Genomic DNA, 18,412 nt, shown 5'->3' on the forward strand with positions numbered 1-18,412 from the left:
GCGCCCTCCAGCCCCGCTCCTCCGCCGGCCCGCGCGGGTCCCGGCGGGCTCCAGCCCACCATGCAGCTGCAGTTCCGGAGCTGGATGCTGGCCGCGCTCACGCTGCTGGTGGTCTTCCTCATCTTCGCAGACATCTCCGAGATCGAAGAAGAAATCGGGTAAATAGCTGCGCCCGGGCTCCGGCCACGAACCCTGCCGGGATCCCCCTTTGCACCCGTGCTCTGCCCCCCCACGCTCGCTTTGTGTGCACCGCGCCCCCCTGGCTCTTGGTGGAGAGGAGGGGGACGGTTTGGACTGGCGGTGGCGATGCCAGGGACCCGGGACGGTTTGGGGGAGGTGGTGGAGGCGCGGCTGCCGTGGGTGTTCCTGGGCGGGGTGCTCGGCAGCCCCCAGCCGCCCCACGCCGGGGAGCGGACTCGCCCACCCGATCCCCTTCTCCGGGGGTCGGAGTACAGTGTGGCCGGGGTCGAGGGAGGGCGCCGGGGAGTGTCTCAGGCGGGCGGAGGGGCCGAGCGTGGAGGGAAGCAGGAGTTTCTTTGTCTCCTGCTCGGCCGCTTTCTCGCCTTGGCAAAGTGGGCAGGGGGAGCGCGGGGATCTCTGAGCGGGGGGAGGGGATCCCCGAGCCGAAGCACAGGACTAGGGCTGTGCGCGAGCTCCCGGGAAGGGTAATGCCCCCGTACACGGGCACACGACATACACGCCTCCCGCCTGCCCGTGCTCGGGTATGGGGACCGGCTCCGCGGGAGGCGGGGCGCGCCGCGCCGGAGGGAGACCCAGCCTGCCCCCGGGCCGGACGCGGCCAACCCTCAACGGCCGGGGCGATCCCGGGTTGCCGCGCGCTCGCTGCGCAGAGACGGAGACGTTTCGGGAAAGTCTGTGCCCCCGCCCAGTGGGCTCGGGCCCTCCGGAGCGCGATAGCCCCCCCAGGTTCTCCGGATCTCTCCAGAGGCTGGGCGGGACCGCGACCTCCAGTTCCTCCGGCTCCGGACTTCCCCGGGTTCGCACTTGCAGCGCGGGACGCACCCCTCCGCCCAGAGTCCCCGAGGCTGATCTCTTGCCCCACCCCACTGCCTCAAATGCGGAGCCCAGTCCCTCTTTGGAACCTCCGGAGGCGGTGGACGGGTGCGGGGAGACAGGGAGGGTTCTGGGGAGGCCTGACAAGCCGAAGGTGCTTTCTCAGAAGCTTCCCAGAGGTCCCTTCCCCTGTGGGATCAGCGCGGAGCCGAACGCCTTGTGTGTGTCCCGAGCCTAGCGCGCCCCTCCTTTGTCCCCTTGCCATTTCATTCATCACCAGTGCGCACTGAGGACCCGCCACTCTGTTAAGCCCCTGGAAAAGGAGAAGCCGTCCTGAGCCCAGGATGCCCAGGACCTAAGGACCGTGACCTGGGGGCAGGCGCCACTTTCTGCTCTCTCCTGTTCCCCCTGCCCTTGCCCACCTCTGCCACCCCACAATTCCTTCGGTGGCCTCTGTTGTGCCTCTGGAATCCCACTCTCGGCCGCTTACTCCTCCATGTCCTCGGTTTCCCCAAAAGCTCGGAAAACTTTCAGAAATGTGGTAGACTTAATATGCAAAGTGCCACGGCTCCCATGCAGAGCCAGAGAAACAGGCTACTTTTCTCTGCTCCTCGCCTGGGACTCCTGGGTCAGAGAGGAGAGGAGAAGGCAAGCCCCAGCGGACAGGGACGCTGCGCGGAGGCCTTCCCCAGAGGTGCGCTGGACAGGTCCACATCATTTGCTGACCTTTGAGGATGCTTGGGGGAGGGACCAACAGCTGCCGATTGTTCTGCCATAAAAATGCAAGCAATGCTTTCGTACAGGTATCCCTAGCTCCTCCGTTCCCTGAACTTTTGCTAAATGCCAGGAACTTTGAATTTTTGAAGTGCAATCAGGAGATCATTTGGCATGTATTGCATTTTCCTACCACATGCTTTTGAAGCCTCCACTCCCCACATCAAGCTGTTCCACTTGGGCCCCAGAGATGCGAGAGGGGTTCCTATTCTTTTTACACTGCCTCTGCCTGGGCTGATCCTAGACCAAGCAGGGGAGCTTTGGCATCTGCCTTCCCTCTGCCTCTGGTCTTCAGGCTGACCCTGGAGTTGACCTGTCACCACCCAGACCTGGGAACACCACCTTCTGTCAGGGTGATCTTGGGCCGGTACCCTAAATGCCATGGGATAGATCAAGACCAACTCTCCAGTCCCACCCAAAGTGAGCCCCACTTCTCTTTCACCCAGAGGAAAGGAAATGTACCTAGGATTTGCCATGGCTGGGGGAGGAAAGATGTGGGGCAGAGGATGAGAACCCCACAGGCACCTTCTAGCTACTTACAAATAAGGTTTTAACATGTAGTCACTCACTTAATCCCTGCCAGCACCCCAACCTTGAGTAGCCAGGCCTGCATCTGTAAGTTCCCTGGCACAGAGGCCAGCGAGGGGTGGCAAGAGAGCTCTGTTGTCCTCCCTGTCTGTCTACCCTGGTGCCCTCACACCTGCCCTGCCCACTGTTCTCCATCCTGCTCCAACCTGGAGCTAGGCAGGATCCCAGATTCCCTGCCAGCATCAGCCCTGGGAGAGGACAGTGCTTCTGTAAAAGGCTGGCTATTTCCAGGAGACCACAGACAGAGGGACCCTGTGACCTGTTAGGCAGGAAGGAAGGGTGGAGGGACCACTTTGGGGGTAAATGGTGGAAGGACGAGGAAATGGGAAGCTGAAGTAGAAAGCAAATCACACATGTATTGTCTGCAGGAATAAAACTGAGGTCCACTTTTCTGAAGCCCTCGATTCCCTTTCTTAGAAAATGAGGCTTTTGTTGTGGTGGCCTCCGAGGTCCTGTCCTGCCCAAGGAATCAGATGCTGCGTGGTGAACGCCAGACTTTTCTTGAGGGTTTTGCTTGAGACACATCTCTTTTCCTAAGCTATTTTATTTTCAGAGTTCCGTTTCTGACTCTCTTGCTCCCATGCAGCTCAGGCTGAGTGAGGAAAGGAAATATAGGAAGACAGATTCTCTGTGGGACACCCAGAGAGTCCTGCCTGGCAGCCAAGGAGCACATGGAAATCTAAATCAGAAACTGGAAGGGGCTTTGTTTGAACTCCATGCTCAACTCATGCAGCCGCCCAAGTTTTAAAACCTGTTGGTCCCAGGTGTAAGCAGAACTCTTCTGGTTGTCCCTTGAGCTTTAGTCTGGAGTGTAACCTCCATGAGGCAGGTGTCTGGCATGCTTACTGCATCCCCAGAATGGACACACAGAATGGATTCAGTAAATGTCTATTGGGCTGGTCATGATGCCGCATGCCTGGAATCCCAGCTCCTCAGCAGGCTGAGACAGGAAGGACGCAAGTTCAAAGCCCCCCTGGGCAACTTAGTGAGAGACCTGTCTCAAAATAAAGAAACTTTGTAAAAGGTTGAAGATATAGCTCAGGGCTCTCTGGGTTCAATTCCCAGTACTTGAAAAAACAAAATTGTATGTGTGCTAGATGAATATCCTTCCCAAGTCTGACACTGGTCATACATTTTGTCTTTAGAAAAGACTAAGACTCATAAACTCTTAGGACAGGAAGGGTTCCAGAATCTGCCCTCCTGTTATCAATTTGGGTTAATTTACTCTGAGACATAACATCACTTATCCAGGATCACGCCCTGGCTGGTTATAAGTGGGACAGGTTGTGCAGGTCTTCTCTTTTGTAACCCAATGCCCTTGTGCCCAAATGAACTATTGTCATCAAGAAAGGGCTACAGAGCTCTAGTTAAAGAAGAAATAAGCAGCCAGTGATAATAATAGCAGTCGTGACAATGATGAAGATGTCAGTGATGGTGAGCATGAACTGAGTGCCTGCCGGGAGCCAAGCACTACCTCAGGTTCTTCAGAGATATTACAGAGATGTTCCTCCTCGTGGCCACATACCAGGCCTGCCAAGAACTACTGTGTGTTGAGCCCCTGTGCCAGGCACTGTGATAATTACTCATAGCGTCCTTCAGTGAATCCTCACCAACCCCTCTAAGCTGGTAGTGTTGCTATCCCCAGTTTATTGATAAGGAAACTGAGAACTAAAGAGGTTATGTGACCTGCAAGTGCTTAACCTCAGCCTACGGAGGCCAAAGCCCATTCTCCTGACAATGAAAAAGGAATTAAGCAGCCCAGGAAGGAAATGATTCAGAGGAGCTGTCAAGCTAGCAGGATGGTCGAGAGCTTATATCTCCCAGTTACTTAGAATGAGAAAAACTGAATGAAGTGGAGTGAAGAGAGACTCAGGACTCATCCCCCCAAGGTATCCCTCTAGTCCCGCCAAGTTCGGTGCCATGCTAATGCTAGCCTGCTATGAGTATGAGCATCCCAGGCTCACAGGTGGAGCACTGGCCTAAATCTTCTGGAGGAGAAGCTCCCATCACATTGCAAGGCTGATTCTCAGGTCAGTTGTATGGACCTTCCTCCCCACTATACCCTGTGCAGTTGGGCATTCAGGCTCCCAACCGTACAGCTGTCTAACAGCTGGTCCCTTTCTGGCACCAGTCTGTTGGAGCGGACCTCTGACCAGTCAGAATCCATGGCCAGGACCCTGCCAAGCATGAAGCCTTGTCTGGGAAAGTGAGAAGCAGAAAGGGACTAGCTCCTACATCAGCCACCCCCGGATCGGTGAGCAGGCAGCAGCTACTGCCACCAGTTGAGAGGGAGGCAAGGTGGATAAGAAAGAAGGTGGCCTTGACCAGTGGCAGTCTGGGCACCTTGTAGGGAGAATATATGTTCGCTCAAAGTGATGCAAGTTTTTTATTGGGGAAAAAGTTCATTTTTCTCCCTCATCTTGGTATATGTCACTCAAGTATAAACACGACCAGAGGATAAAAAAGAGGAGGTCTGGTTTTAACTCAGTTGCTCCAAGTCGCTGTTGCCAACTGTTCCTAGCATCGAATTTAAATTGTAAATAGATTTCCATCCTAGAAACCAATTCAGCGCTCAGAGCCTCTTTCCCCCTTGCAAAGCAGGGCTGCTGCGTTTTAAAATTGTTGAGGTTTTACAAATTGGGAGTGTTGTTGCAAATTGCAAATTATAAATATTTTTCAGAGAGAGTACAACTCTAGCAAAGCTTTCTTTGCTTTTAGCAAGGGATACAAAGACATGCGTGACCTAGCCCTTCCCTCCCTCTCCAGTCTCTGTGGGCTCAAGCCATTCTGTGTTGCTTACAGCTCTGTAAATTGGACCCTGATATCATACCTCAGTGCCTTTGCATGTGCTGGTTCTCTTTCCTGGAAAACACACACACACACCATCAAGCTATCTTTCCTGCTGCTCCTGCCCCATCTCTAGTCTTTCTCTCCCCCTGGGTGTGCTATCTCTTCCTTCAAGGCCGAAATCTGGTATCATCACCCTGGTCCCGCATTGCCAGGCCCTACCCCTTCTCAGTGTGGGTTAGTTGACCCTCTGTGCACCCTCAGGGTCCCATTATGCCAGCATGCTATGGAGACAGAGTCCACAATTACGTTTTACTTATCCCTCCACCCTGGCCCCTGGTCATAAGTATGTGGTTTACACAATGAAGTCCATAGAGTATTTTCTGAATGAATGCGCTTGGGCTATGGTGTAGCAAAAGTAAGCAGTGTGAGTCTCTCCGCTCCTACAAAGTCCAAGGTCTTCAGATAACAGTGAACACCCCTCGGCTTGGCCTTCAGACCACTGCTTTTCCCGTGTATCCGACATGGAAGGCACAGCCTGGCTGTGACACTGTTCATTGGCTCACGGTGTTGGGGAGCAGGCCAATGGGAATAAAAGCCCCTTTCTAGCTTGTGAAACTGGAGGACCAGGGTGACTGCTCACTGCCAGTTCAGATAAAAAGCAAAGAGGCACAGTCCAGACTCGAAGCTTCTCCTCACCCTTCACTGCCCAGAGTGCCACTGTGGCTGCCCTACCCTGGCCCGCTCCGTCATTGCCACCCTAGGGGACTCCTATACCAACACTGAGACAGCGTCCTGTACCACCAGGACATGGGCCAGCTGTTTGCTCCCAAGGGCCCTGGTTCCCAGAACGGATGTGGGAATGGGAGGGTTGGAGACATGGTGAGTGTAAGAAATGTGAGGGCCCTTGGGGGTGTGTGTATTGTCTCCAGTGTGCCCCTCACAGAGCGCTCCAAAGTGGTCTTTTTATTTGAGACACTGGTCAGTCTAGGAAATGGTACTGCTCCAGGCTGGAGCAGCTGTGCAGGTCCTAGGTAAGCTCCCAGAAGCAGCTCTCCCTGCTGCTTCAAGCAAACACGAGACAGACAGGCAGATGGCAGGGTGCACAGGAACATGCATGCCACCACCCGGGTGAGTCAGGTGGCTGTCTCCTGCTGCGGTGCGGCACGTCCCCTGTGGCTGACTGAGTGCCGGTCTGGGGCCAGCTTGCCTTCTCTCTGGTGCTGGGGCTGGTCCTTAAGTGTTGAGATTAGTCACTCCCCTGGGTGGCAGCTGGGCTGGTTTTAAATTCTCCCCAGTCGCCTGCAATTCGTCACTGCCTCAGAAGCTGCCTGGTGTCCTGACGGGACCTGTTAGCCCCAGCGTTTCCTCAACCTCAGCTGTCACTGACTTCCAGTTGGCGGTGGTGTGGAGAGGATGGCTCTACCGGACATGACGCATGTCTGTACTACACACTGGCAGCTCTGGCTCCTCCCAAGCACACCCGTGAGCTCCTGGGGTCCAGGTGCCTCCCCCATGGAAGTCCAGCATCCCGCCTTGCTGCACGGGTGTCTGCTTACTTGAGTTCCAAAACTGCCCCCTGTGAGAGTGACGCTGTCTCTCTCAGGTGCTTTCCCGGCACCTTCTCATTATTGGAGGAATCCAGAGGCACTGGGCTCTGCTTCCTGGTCCCTTTCGAAGGTTCACGCTGCAGTTCCTCCTCCTGTTGCCTCTTAGTCGATAGCTGGAGGTTGAAACAATCCCCAGGTCCATGGTCCCCAAATACTGATGTGCAGATAGGTGTCAATCCAGAAGAAGAAAGCAAAGAAAGAAAAGGAGAAAGAGCACAGTGAGCTAAGGACAGTTCCGTTAGTTTCAAGTTGCCATCTGCATTGCCTGAGAACTCTTCCATGTGCTGAAGTGATGTTCCTTTTTCTTTCGAAGACTAAGATGTCCTTCTAAGATTAAGAGGTCCCTCTATTTAAAAAGAGGGTGGTAGCAGAAGGCACCTGTAACGCTCTTCCTTGGCCAAAGAGGTTGGTCATGCTGATGCCCATGCCCTAGGTTTGGGGAAAGTTACTAACATCCTGGGGTCTGGGTCTTCAAAGTACACTGAGGTATGACTTAGCAAGCACAGTGTGCCCCACACACAGTCCCTGCCCCATGGAGGCTGATACCTTCAGAGAATCACAGCAGGGGCATTTTCCTGTGTGAAATGTACTGCAGCAATGAAATTTGCTAAAGTACTTAGAATATGCCCACTGCCCAGTCATATCCTAAGTACTTTAGCAAATTTCACCCCCGCAGGCCTCCCCACAGTCTAATGAGGTCCAGGTTGTTTTCATCCCTATTTTGCAGATGAGGAAACTGAGGTACAGAGCAGTTAAACAGCCTGGCTGAAGTTACACTGGCTTGGAAGGTGCAGAGCTGGTATTTGAACCCAGGCTCCAGAGAACAGGAAGAACAATCCAGATATGATATATTAAATGATACCCAGTGAGGAAAATATGCAGGAGTCTGTGGGAGAAAGCAAGGAGGTAACAAACCTGAAGGACACTCGGGGACAGCATGTCAGAGCCCAGGCCACCGTGGGATGTGGCAGCCAAACAGATCGGTACAATTTGGAAATGCCAGGTCCAAAAAGCCTTAATGTAGGGTGGGGGGCACTGCCTCTGCCCCCCTCTGCCCCCCTCTGCCCCTCTCCTCCAGGTGCCTCCTGGCCTGCGGCAGGGCTGCACAGAAAGCACTGGAGTGTGACAGTTGTTTGGCCATCTCATTAGGAGAAAGACACAGACATGGAGAGAAGAGAAAAACCATGCACATGGTTGAGGCATTTTCTTCTGGGGCAAAACAGAAGGACTTGTGCTGTCTGCTTCCCTAGGCTGGTGGGGCCTGGTGAGGAAGGAGGGAAGGAAGGAAGGAAGGGAGGAAGGGAGGAAGGGAGGAAGGAAGGAAGGAAGGAAGGAAGGAAGGAAGGAAGGAAGGAAGGAAGGAAGGAAGGAAGGAAGGAAGGAAGGAAGGGAGGGAGGGAGGGAGGAAGGGAGGAAGGAGAAGAAAAGAAGGGAAAGGGAAGGAGGGAGACAGACATGCCTTCAGAAGGGGACGGGCTTCATGCAGGGAGACAATTCACCCCAGGGAGCCCCGTTTCCTAGGAGCTGAGCCGTCTACCCAGAGCTCACATCCATCATCTCACTCAACCCTCCCGACCACACTCTTTGCCCATTTGCTGAAGAGGAAGTGGAGGCTCAGCGAGGTCCCAGCACTTGCTAAGGTCACACAGCTAGTAAAGGCAGAGCAGGGACTGCAGCCAGGCTTTCCTGCGCACACCCCACCAGCTCTGGGCTACGTGTATGTACCTCAGGTTTTTGCTTTACCTCCAGCCTCCTCCCTGGCCCTTCCCAACTCTGTTCCACCTCCTGTGCCATGCAAGGCTGTACAGAGATGCTGGGAACTTTTGAGGCCATGGAGAAGACTCCGGAGGCACACTCCCCCAACACAAGGGCAGACATTGTCATTGGACGCCACATTTCCATGACACCGAGGAAGGGACAGACACACCTGGACTCTGCCCACGAGGCGTGACTATGTGCTATTGGGTTTCTCCATCTCCAGTTTCTAGAAAAGAACTTTGGCTGCAGTCAGAGAAAGGATACCAGGGCTGGTTCACACCTTGCTTGATAAATGCCAGCATCGCTTAAATCATGAAGGTGGAAGACGTCTGGCAAAAATGAGTTGGTAAAGTGATAGGGCTGGCGACTTCTGTGTGTTCTGGTCCTGCAAGCAGCAAACTCCTTCCTGTTGCACCTCTGAGTTCCCCTGCATTTAGGACTTGACTCAGATGGATTCTGGATGGTGCCAAACTGTGCCCTAATCAAAATGTTTAGTTGCCAGCAGAAGCAAAGAAAGGAAATCCCCCGGGTGCTCTGGTGGGGACTGGGTGCACTGTCCCCCAAGGAAAAACTGGTGAGGCCAGCCTCTGTGGTGGAGCAGCTCTGACCCCAACCGGCCAACGCTGCCCCCTCCCTGGCTCTAACACCCAGCTGTGCCAGAATGACTCCATGTACATCTTCCAGCTGTCACCTGCAGCCTTACTTCTACTCATAAGGACAAAGTTGTCCCTGAGCTATACTCACTGCTCAGGCTGTGGGCCAGTGGGCCATCTGGAACAGAAGCAGCTGCTGTCTGCATAGCCCCTGGGGAAACACATATGACCTGTATGAACTCAGGCAGGTGTCCTCACCTTGCTGAGTCTCAGTTTCCTAATCTGTAGGATGGGTTAATGGTCTCCAACTCACAGCGTTCTGAGGATTACATACAACTGATTACACACAAATGTAAAAGGGTGCAGCTACTCCAGAAACAGTAAGATTGTTCTTCAAAAAATATAACATGGAATGAATTACCAGTTATCCAGCCATCCCATTTCTGGGTATATAGCCAAAAAGTTAGAAAGCAGAGACTCAACTAGATAGTTTATAACCATGCTGGAAGCTGCATTATTCCCTACAGCCAAATCATGGGGCATCCATCCACCGACAGATGAATGGATAAACACATGGTGGCCTGTACATGCAGGGGAATAGTATTCAGCTTTAAAAAGGAAGGACATTCTGGCACATGCTACAGCACGGGCAACCCCGAGGACATGATGCTAATCGAGATGAGCCAGACAGATGATACATGGTTCTGGGTGCACGTGGCACCTGGAGTCGTCAGTCCTCTGAGACAGAAGTGTCAGGTGTCAGGGGTGTGGGGGGCGGGTCGTTCTGCTTAGTGAATGTAGTTTCAGTTCTGCAAGATGCATGAGCTCTGGGGATGGATGGTGGTGGCGCTGGCTGCACGGCGCGCGTGCGTTCACATCCCTGAGGAGCACACTTACAGATATTTAAGGCGGGAGGCTCCATGTTATGGGTATCTCGCCACAATTTTTTGAATACACACACAAATGAAAGCAGCCAGAAGAAGGCCTGGCAGGTGCTCAAGACGTGTTGATTTATTTTCAGAGCGCAGTTGTGCTTTTAACAAAGCAGCATTAAAGTGAGTATTATTTAATTTAAGAAATAATATGGTGCCAAAAAGCATGGTAGGGAGCGGGTGGAGGGAGATGAGGCGGGAGGACAGAGACGCGCATTACTGTGCTGCCAGTCTGTTTGCATACGCTCGCTCACTCACTTGCTGGAAGTGGCCCAGACACTTGGCACCTGGAACTTTGGACCGTGGAAGGTGCAAACGCGTACTCTCCGTGATCATGTTGTCAGGCCTGGGTTGCCTGCTGTCTACACTCAGGGAAGGACCCGTGAGGTCTGAAAGACCTACGCCATGGACAGCACAGAGCGAAGGGGAGGAGGGGGAATGCTGAGACTGCGACTGCCCTGGTCCTGCCCTCCCAGGTCCAGTTCCCACTGTCCCTTTTCTAGTTACCTGCAGAGAAGCCTCAAAACCAAAACTGTGTTTTGGGCTCAAGGGTGAGTCCAAAAGGAGAGTCTCAAAATGCTGATCCAAAAAGCGAAATCCTGCAAGGCTGGGCAAAGCCAGGCTCCAGCTGTCTCCTTCCTTCCAGGCTCCAGCCCCAGAGCATGGGAAAGCAGGGCTGAGCAGGTGCTGCGGCATCTGGCAGGCATCCCTAACGGAACTCACACCTGACATCAGAATCGCCTCCCAGGATGATTAAGTACAGGCCGCAGGGCCCCACCCCAGAGTGTTCTGGGGCCTGAGAATTGGCCTTTTGGCCAAATTCCTGGTGAGACTGATACTGCTAGGCCTTCTGACAGCCATACTTTGGAAACCACCATACTTAGAACCTTCTTACTGAAAGTGTGGTCCTCAGACCAGCCACACAGGCATCATCCGGGAGCTTTGGTAGACGTGCTGAACCTCAGGTCTGTGAAATCTAACGGTGCATGGTTTCACCCCAGGCAATGAGCATGCACACTCTGCTGGTGGAAATACCCTTGTGCTCTTGCATAAGGACAGTTTAGCCAACCCCAGACACTAAGATGACAACAGTGCCGAGAAATTCTTATCAGTTAGTATTTCTACTGTACCTTTTCTATGTTAGAGATACAAACACTTCCCCTTGTGTGCCACTGCTTACCGTATTCACTAATGCACTGTTCAGGTTGGTGGGCCTGGTACAGTCAGCTGTAGCGTTTGGCATCAGTGTGTAGCAGGCTACACCATCAAGGTGGCTGAGTACACTCTGATGTTCACATGACCAAATCGCCTAGCAGTACACTCGGCAGAACACAGCCCGTAGGTAAATGATGGAGTCATACAGCTATAAGTATTTTTCCTGGCCTCTCCACTGCTCCTGGCTTAGGAGGGACCCTGCCCCTTCTCACCAGGGGAAATTTGTCTATATAGCTCCACTGCCCAGTGCATGGTCTCAAATGAAAAATGAACAATAATTCTTATTAAAGCCATTTGTGGAATTCCCAAGTATGCACCAGGAGCTCTTCATATACTGTATTAGTTCATATATATTATTTTAAAAGCCAGAAAAGCCCATTTCATGCACAGGTAAACCAAGACTCCAGTAGAGTAACTGCTTCACAAACACAGAAAAAGGACCCAAAGATTGTCAGGGTCTAGTTGGCTGTGTTCCTCGGTGCCTGGGGTTTAGCCAGTGAAGCAGCCTGCTTCCCTCCCTTCATCCTTCCAAATGAGGACATGAGCATCCATGAGGTGAGGCAAGGAGAAATTTTAACCAAGGGCTACATGGCTTTTTTCAGTGAGGCTAAGGAGACTGCAGCACTACCGGAAATGGCTTTGACATATCTCATGGATGTTTCCGGGGAGCTGACAGCAAAGCTGTCCTCAGCTGTGTCCCTGAGCCCTTCGCGAGCCTGGCGAGGCTGTGATCATTCACACGGCAAATGGCCTCCCTTCGCAGTTGGCACAGACAGAAAGCGTTTCGCTGAGTCCCAGGGCTTCCTGAGCAGATCTGGTGGCCCTCCTGGATGCAGTCTCATCCCCAAGTCCCCCGTCAGCTCTAAAAAGTGGAGGAATTAAGAGGGGAGGCCTCTAGGGAAAGTGGGGGGCAAGCATAGGGGAACCTTTTAAAACCCATCTGCTCTTCCACATAAAGACAGGGCAGCCTCACAGCCAAGAACCTAATTGTATTTATTCTTGCTATCACCTTCTATTTGGGGCAAAGGATATTGGTGTTCTATTTAGAGTAGTGATATAAAGATGGCTTCAGTGATAGATCCATTTAAGTTTTTAAGTGCGTCAATTTAAATACAAGTATTAAGTCAATGAAGTCAGGTGAGCAAAACATATGAAGGTAGACTCGGAAAATGAATGAAGGTTGTGAAATGAAAAGCCAGCCCTACTCCTTTGCCAAGGCCATTATCCGCCTGATGGTAACAAAGCTGTGGCAAGTCCTTGCACAACTTCAATAGCGGGTGAATGAGCTTCTCCTCCAGAAGGTGACTAGTCCCAGAAAGGGTTTATTACCATATTTGGAAAATTGCTCAACACACTCTGAAAAAACGCCTTCAGTGCGACAATCTCGTGGATGATTTAAATGGTGTGCACCATCACTTCTCTGGGAGAGGGTGGTCCTATTAAGAGGAAAGGTGATGCAGATCCCATGCAGACTGACTCAGGGAACACTGCTGGTTTTGCTGAAATGTTGCATCTGAGAAATAGTTATTGAGCATTTACAGTGTTGGGTATACAGAGATGAACAGGATGGAAATGGATCCTTCACTCATGGCGAACCATCCAGTGGAAGATGGGGAAAAAAAAGAATGAGAACAAAAATACACTGCAACCTCCTCCAGACAGAATGAGGCTAATCTCTGCCTATTTCCACGAGAGAAAATAAAACAGCGCTATACAATGGGACTCTGATGAAGACTAAAAATGAAGAACCCCTCCCTCAACCTTCCGCCCCTGCAACACCACCAGATCTCACCCTGTCTTACCTTCTTCTGGAGCATTCTGCCTCTCTTGGGCGTCACTTTGTCCTTGGCACCTTTCCTGCCTGCTAGATTGTGCCTCACCAAGAGCCAGGACCCCTTCAAATTTGTGCCCCGTTGGCCACCTTTATGCCACTCCTTGCACAGTGCCTGGCAGAGTGGGTGCTCTTTAGGAAAACCAGGAAATGAAGGCAGGGAAAGAAGGGGTAGGAGTTAGTTTCTTGAGGGAGGCGCAGAAAGTCACTTGTCACCTCTATTCTGGAATCATTTGCACCCTTCTTTCCATGACCAAAGGAGAGAGGCGTGGAAAGGTGTTGTGCCTTTCCTGCAACTGTCTGATTTGAAATCCACTGAGGTCTATGTCATTCATAGATAAAGCTCCCTCCCCTCCTTCCCTGTTCCGTAAAGAAAGACCAGCTCACCTGAGATAGTTGCTCGTGATTGTCAGTGCGGCTGGTTTGAGAGATGCCTAGAAGATTAGTAAACCAAACTCTTGGCTGGATCTGGGTGGGGCATGAGGGCACAACCTTGGAGACGGTGTCTGATCCCTGCCCACTTCCTCGTGGCTTTTCCTTGCTCAGTGGGCCTCCAGCAGCTAATGGAGTGAACAACCCCTCCCTCATGTTTTGGCCTTGGAACCAGCCAACCGTGGATTGGAACTTCTCAAATCGTGAATGAGCCAAAATAGACTCTTTCTCCTTGAAGTGGTATGTGTCAAATACTTCGTCCCAGCAATGGAAGAGTGATTAATACACCACTGTTTAAGGAAGTATTTTTAGCAGCCTGATTCATGGTACTGCACAGGCTTTATACACAGAACCCAGAAGACCAGAGGGATGTGGCCAGACTTGGGAATCAGGCGAGCTGGCTCCTGGCAGACTGAGATCTCCCTGATAACAAGCAGATTAATAAGGGTCTGCTGCCTCCTCGATCCTGGAGCATGGGAGAGGGTTTTTAAATCAATGCTGGTCTGGCTGTCTTGCTGGTACCTAATCTTACCTTTTGAAGCTCAAACATTTGGGAGTTGAGATCAATTGAGATAAAATAGAGTAAAACGTGTTGACTTTTAGATTTTTAGTCTTCATCAGAGTCCCATTGTATAGCGCTGTTTTATTTTCTCTCGTGGAAATAGGCAGAGATTAACCTCGTTCTGTCTGGAGGAGGTTGCAGTGTATTTTTGTTCTCATTCTTTTTTTTTTCCCATCTTCCACTGGATGGTTCACCATGAGTGAAGGATCCAATTCCATCCTGTTCATCTCTGTATACCCAACACTGTAAATGCTCAATAACTATCTCTCAGATGCAACATTTCAGCAAAACCAGCAGTGTTCCCTGAGCCAGTCTGCTGAGAGAGCCAAGCTCTTCCTGACTGAGTGTGGAAACAGCCGTCACTCCCAGTGCCCCTGGAGGAAAGTGTCAGGATCACTCCCTGGTCCCTGGTTCCTGGTCCCTGGTGCCTGGAACAGGGAACATTTTGCTATCTTCAAAGAGCTGTAGGACCAAAATGTGTCAGATTCACTTTATACCAGTGCTCACAGGTTCTATGCTACAGGTGGCTTGCAAAGCCGGACACAGCACGGGCAAGTGCTCAAGGAGACTGGTCTGGTGGGAGAGAAGATCTTGCGCGACAATGAGGAATGTGTCTGCAGGGGAGAGGTTGGTGGTCTGAGCTTTGGTTGTGGACTAGCCACCAATGAGCCACTGCCTGAAAGGCAGGCACATAGCTCTCTGTGCCTCAATTTCCCATCTATGAAAACTAGTCTAGATGAACCCCTTGGCCTTCTCTAGCTCTGAGGCCTCAGAACTGGGCAACCGTCCCAGTACATTTCACTGTTGAGTGGAGTTTAGACTTCCCGGAAATAGCTAATCATTTTGCTGTGCTGCTAAATTGCTCACCCCACAATTTTAGAGCAGGGCAATAAATAGGTGTGGGTCTATTTTCACCTACCACCTGCTTTATATGAAAGAGGGGGAAAAGGTCCAGTATAAAGGAAGAGAAGATAAACTACATGCTCAGCATCTGCTCCTTTCCAGGTGCTGCGTTTGACACTTTCACATCTCAGCAGAACCACCTGATACATTTGCAAGGCGGGGGTCAACAGCATCATTAGTCCCCACCACCCATGCCACTTAGAGAATCACTATATTACGACAGGGTTGGTTTTATGGATAAATTGCACTCAGTGTTCCCTATTTTACAAAAACACCTGTGCATGTAGCAAGATATAGAATAGCTATTATCAAACATAGCTGTTTGGTGATTTTGGAAGCATTCCTTTTTTTGGCAACCAGGAAAAATCATCATCAACAAATCTCTTGCGCATATGGCCCATCAGCCTAGCCCCTGACCTCCATGGCAAAGCCTGCCATGTAATGAAAGCAAAAATGACAATTTTGTGTTCATGGTTCTAATGGTTCACCCTACATATGCCCCAAGGAGGGGACTGGGTATGACAGAGGCACTTTCGGAGAAAGCAAGGAAAGACTTGAGGTGAAAGAAAGGGTCAGAACCAAGATATCAAGGACCAAGAACTCAGATTATCTGATGGTGTCTTTGGTCTAACTTGAGGTCCAGAGCCCTCTTAAGAGGCTGTGGTTGTTTTCAGGAGACCTGTGATCCCATTGAATTATAGTAAACATTCTTCTGGGAAGAGGACCATACATTTCAAAGTATGATTTCAAAGCATTATCAAAGCAATCCAAGACTCCTTAGGAGGAGCTTCTGTGGGTAACTGGGACCCTTAAAGTGCTTTGAAAAGCTGAGTACAGACAAAGAGCAAGGACCTCAGAGGGAACAGGGCTGGGAAGACCACCCGTACTCACAGGAGCAGCACTGAGCATCTGGAAGGGGTGCGATCGATGGAAGGGCAGGACGAGTTGGTGAGCTATGGTTACAGAAAAGGGGTGACACCATTGCAGTCCACAGGGGACAGTCAGTAACATCTGAGAAGGCAGCTGAGGCTTTTGTGCTATAGGAATGCCAAAGAACAGCTGTGCTTTAGAGTCCTTGGATGAGCTTCATTTTAAACATGATGACTTTAAGAAGCAAGTTCAGCTATGTGGAAATGAAGATCTTTACAAATCATTGAGTCCCCAACTGGGACCTAAGAGGCCAGGCTGCCCATTTCCGTTTTATTAATTTGTTGTTGTTGTTGGTACGGTGTATCAAACTCAGGACCTTGTGCTTGTCAGGCAGGTGCTTGTGCCTCTGAGCTATATCCCCAGCCCGCATGCCCCTTTTATTTTACAGGTACAGCAACTAAGGCCAGAGATGAGAAGTAACAGGTCCATGGTCACCTAGGTGGTGGTCAACTGGGGACAGATTCATAAGAGAATAACATGTAGGGGAGAAGTCAGGGCTGGAGATGGAGACCTAAAGCCACTTTTGAGGAGACGGCGGTAGAAGCTGTTAGTGGAAATGAAACTCCTATGGTAGCAAAGATCCCAAGCATGAAAGCCTGGGTCTCTGTCTTCACTCAGACTTGGCAGCAGAGTCCAGGGTAGCAAAAGCTATAGAGAAAGGTGATCAAAGCAGTGAGAGGAGAACAGAGACCAGAGCGGGCAGCAAGAGGGGCATGTGCTGCTAGCAGGCAGGCACTTCAGGACAAGGACCCTCGAGGGCCCTTGGGCTTGGTCCTCAGCAGGTTCCTGGTAACATCTGCAAAACCTGTTCCTTAGAATAGTGAGGTGAAGTGAGATTCTAGAGAGAAGAGACTGGCCTTGCAACAGGTTCAAAAAGAAAGGTGAAGCGGGTGGGGTGGAGACAGGCAGCAGGAGAATACTCTACAAACAAAAGAGTGGATTTCTAAAAATGAGAGAAAGAAACAAAGAGAGACCAGGAAAGGGGGAGATGCTCTATGAAAAAGCCACAACCTTGATGTGAAATAGGACCAACAAACAGTTGTAGGGAGGGACGAGGTTAGATGAACACCCAGAGACCATGTTGTGACGGAGGAGGCCCAGGATATCGAGTTTTAAAGAAAGGTGTTGAATCCATTCGCCCATCGTGGCCACGCAAAGCTCTGCCTGAGACTTTTCCCACAGTGCTTTGTGCCTCTGACAAATCCATCTCTTAAAACAGCCTGTCCCTGCCCGCTCCTGAGGACACCCTCTAGCATGTTCTCTGCTTCTCGTGTGTTTTCTTCCGGGTACCACCCAAGGCATGGGCAGGTATTTATAACCCTTTTCCTTGCTGGAATCAGTGTGTGTGTGTGTGTGTGTGTGTGTGTGTGTGTTTCCTGTCTCCAAATTAGATTTCAAGCGCCTTCAAATTGAACACTGTGTGTCTACTTTCCCACTGTGGCCCCAGCTCAGAGCCTGTCACACAGTAGGTACTCAGTAAATGCAGGCTAATTAGAACAAAAGGAGGGTGGAGAGGAGCACAGCTGTAGAACTACTTGCTTCTCAGAAGAGTCTTAATAAGGACAATAGTAAAAATAAAACAAGAACAGCATCTGCCAAGCTGCACAACTGTGGTCGTTACCTCTCTCACTCTTCACAGTTTACTCATTTTAAAGGGTGAGGAAACTTCGCCTTGCAAACTCTGCTACTTAAGGTTGCCCCAGGGATCACACCAAAGCGCATGTTCTTTTCTGCTACCTCATTTCTTTCACAGTGTTGTGTCAAAGAAGCATTTCTATCAGGAAGACGGAGGGGCTGGATCGCCTCTCTTTAGCTCCTTGGTCAGGTGGTCCTCTGCCCACGATGGCCCAAAGCTCTATGGGTTCTGAATGTGCCCCAGTGAAGCCCCTCAGGTGCTGGAGTGTTTTACCAGAGGATTTGATCTGTCCAGGGAAGCAGGATCAAATCTCCCCCATCCACTGTGCTCATGTGGGGAAGTCAGCAAACCAAGAATTCTCCTTGGCTCTGATGATTCTAAACCCCAAAGAAAGTCAGGCTCCCCACCCCGGGCTCCCCTCAAGCCTTCTTTCTTGAAATTTTACACAGGAAATTGATGGTGGGAGAAGAGAGGAGGGGCAGAGGCTCTGAGGCACCCTTCCTGTGAAGCCCCCAATGACATTTGATCTATTGCCCCCAGGGCACACTCCAAAGCCCCCATCTCTTCACCCTCCCTGCGGCCCAAAAGGCCTTTCTGCCTTTGCTATCCCCTCCTGGCCCCAGCCGGCCTAGGAGTCTGTGCTGATACTCAAGGCAACAGGAAAAGCCAGGGAGGGGCTCCCTGTTCACTCCATCTTTGTGCCTGTCACCTGTGGGTGTTCAGAACACAAAGCAACCTCCCAGCCTTCTGCTGCAAGCTTAATTTCCTGTCTAAATCTGCTGGCAACTTTCAAAACACGGGGCCAGAACCCCCTAGGAGGAGGGCACAGGCATGAAGTCAGAGGGGG

At 51.3% G+C, this 18,412-nt stretch overlaps 1 protein-coding gene across 1 annotated transcript in view; it reads left to right on the plus strand.

Annotated features, from left to right (window-relative positions):
* St8sia2 (ST8 alpha-N-acetyl-neuraminide alpha-2,8-sialyltransferase 2) overlaps positions 1–18,412 on the plus strand; it is a 66,325-nt gene continuing 47,913 nt past the window's right edge. Inside the window, exon 1 of the mRNA XM_005381598.2 lies at positions 1–158. Coding sequence (XP_005381655.1) covers positions 61–158 — 98 coding nt within the window. The 5' untranslated portion in view covers positions 1–60. The remainder of the gene's footprint in view (positions 159–18,412) is intronic.

Source organism: Chinchilla lanigera, unplaced genomic scaffold, assembly GCF_000276665.1.
Source record: "Chinchilla lanigera isolate Chin_1 unplaced genomic scaffold, ChiLan1.0 scaffold00015, whole genome shotgun sequence".
In the NCBI taxonomy this organism is placed as follows: Eukaryota; Metazoa; Chordata; class Mammalia; order Rodentia; family Chinchillidae; genus Chinchilla; species Chinchilla lanigera.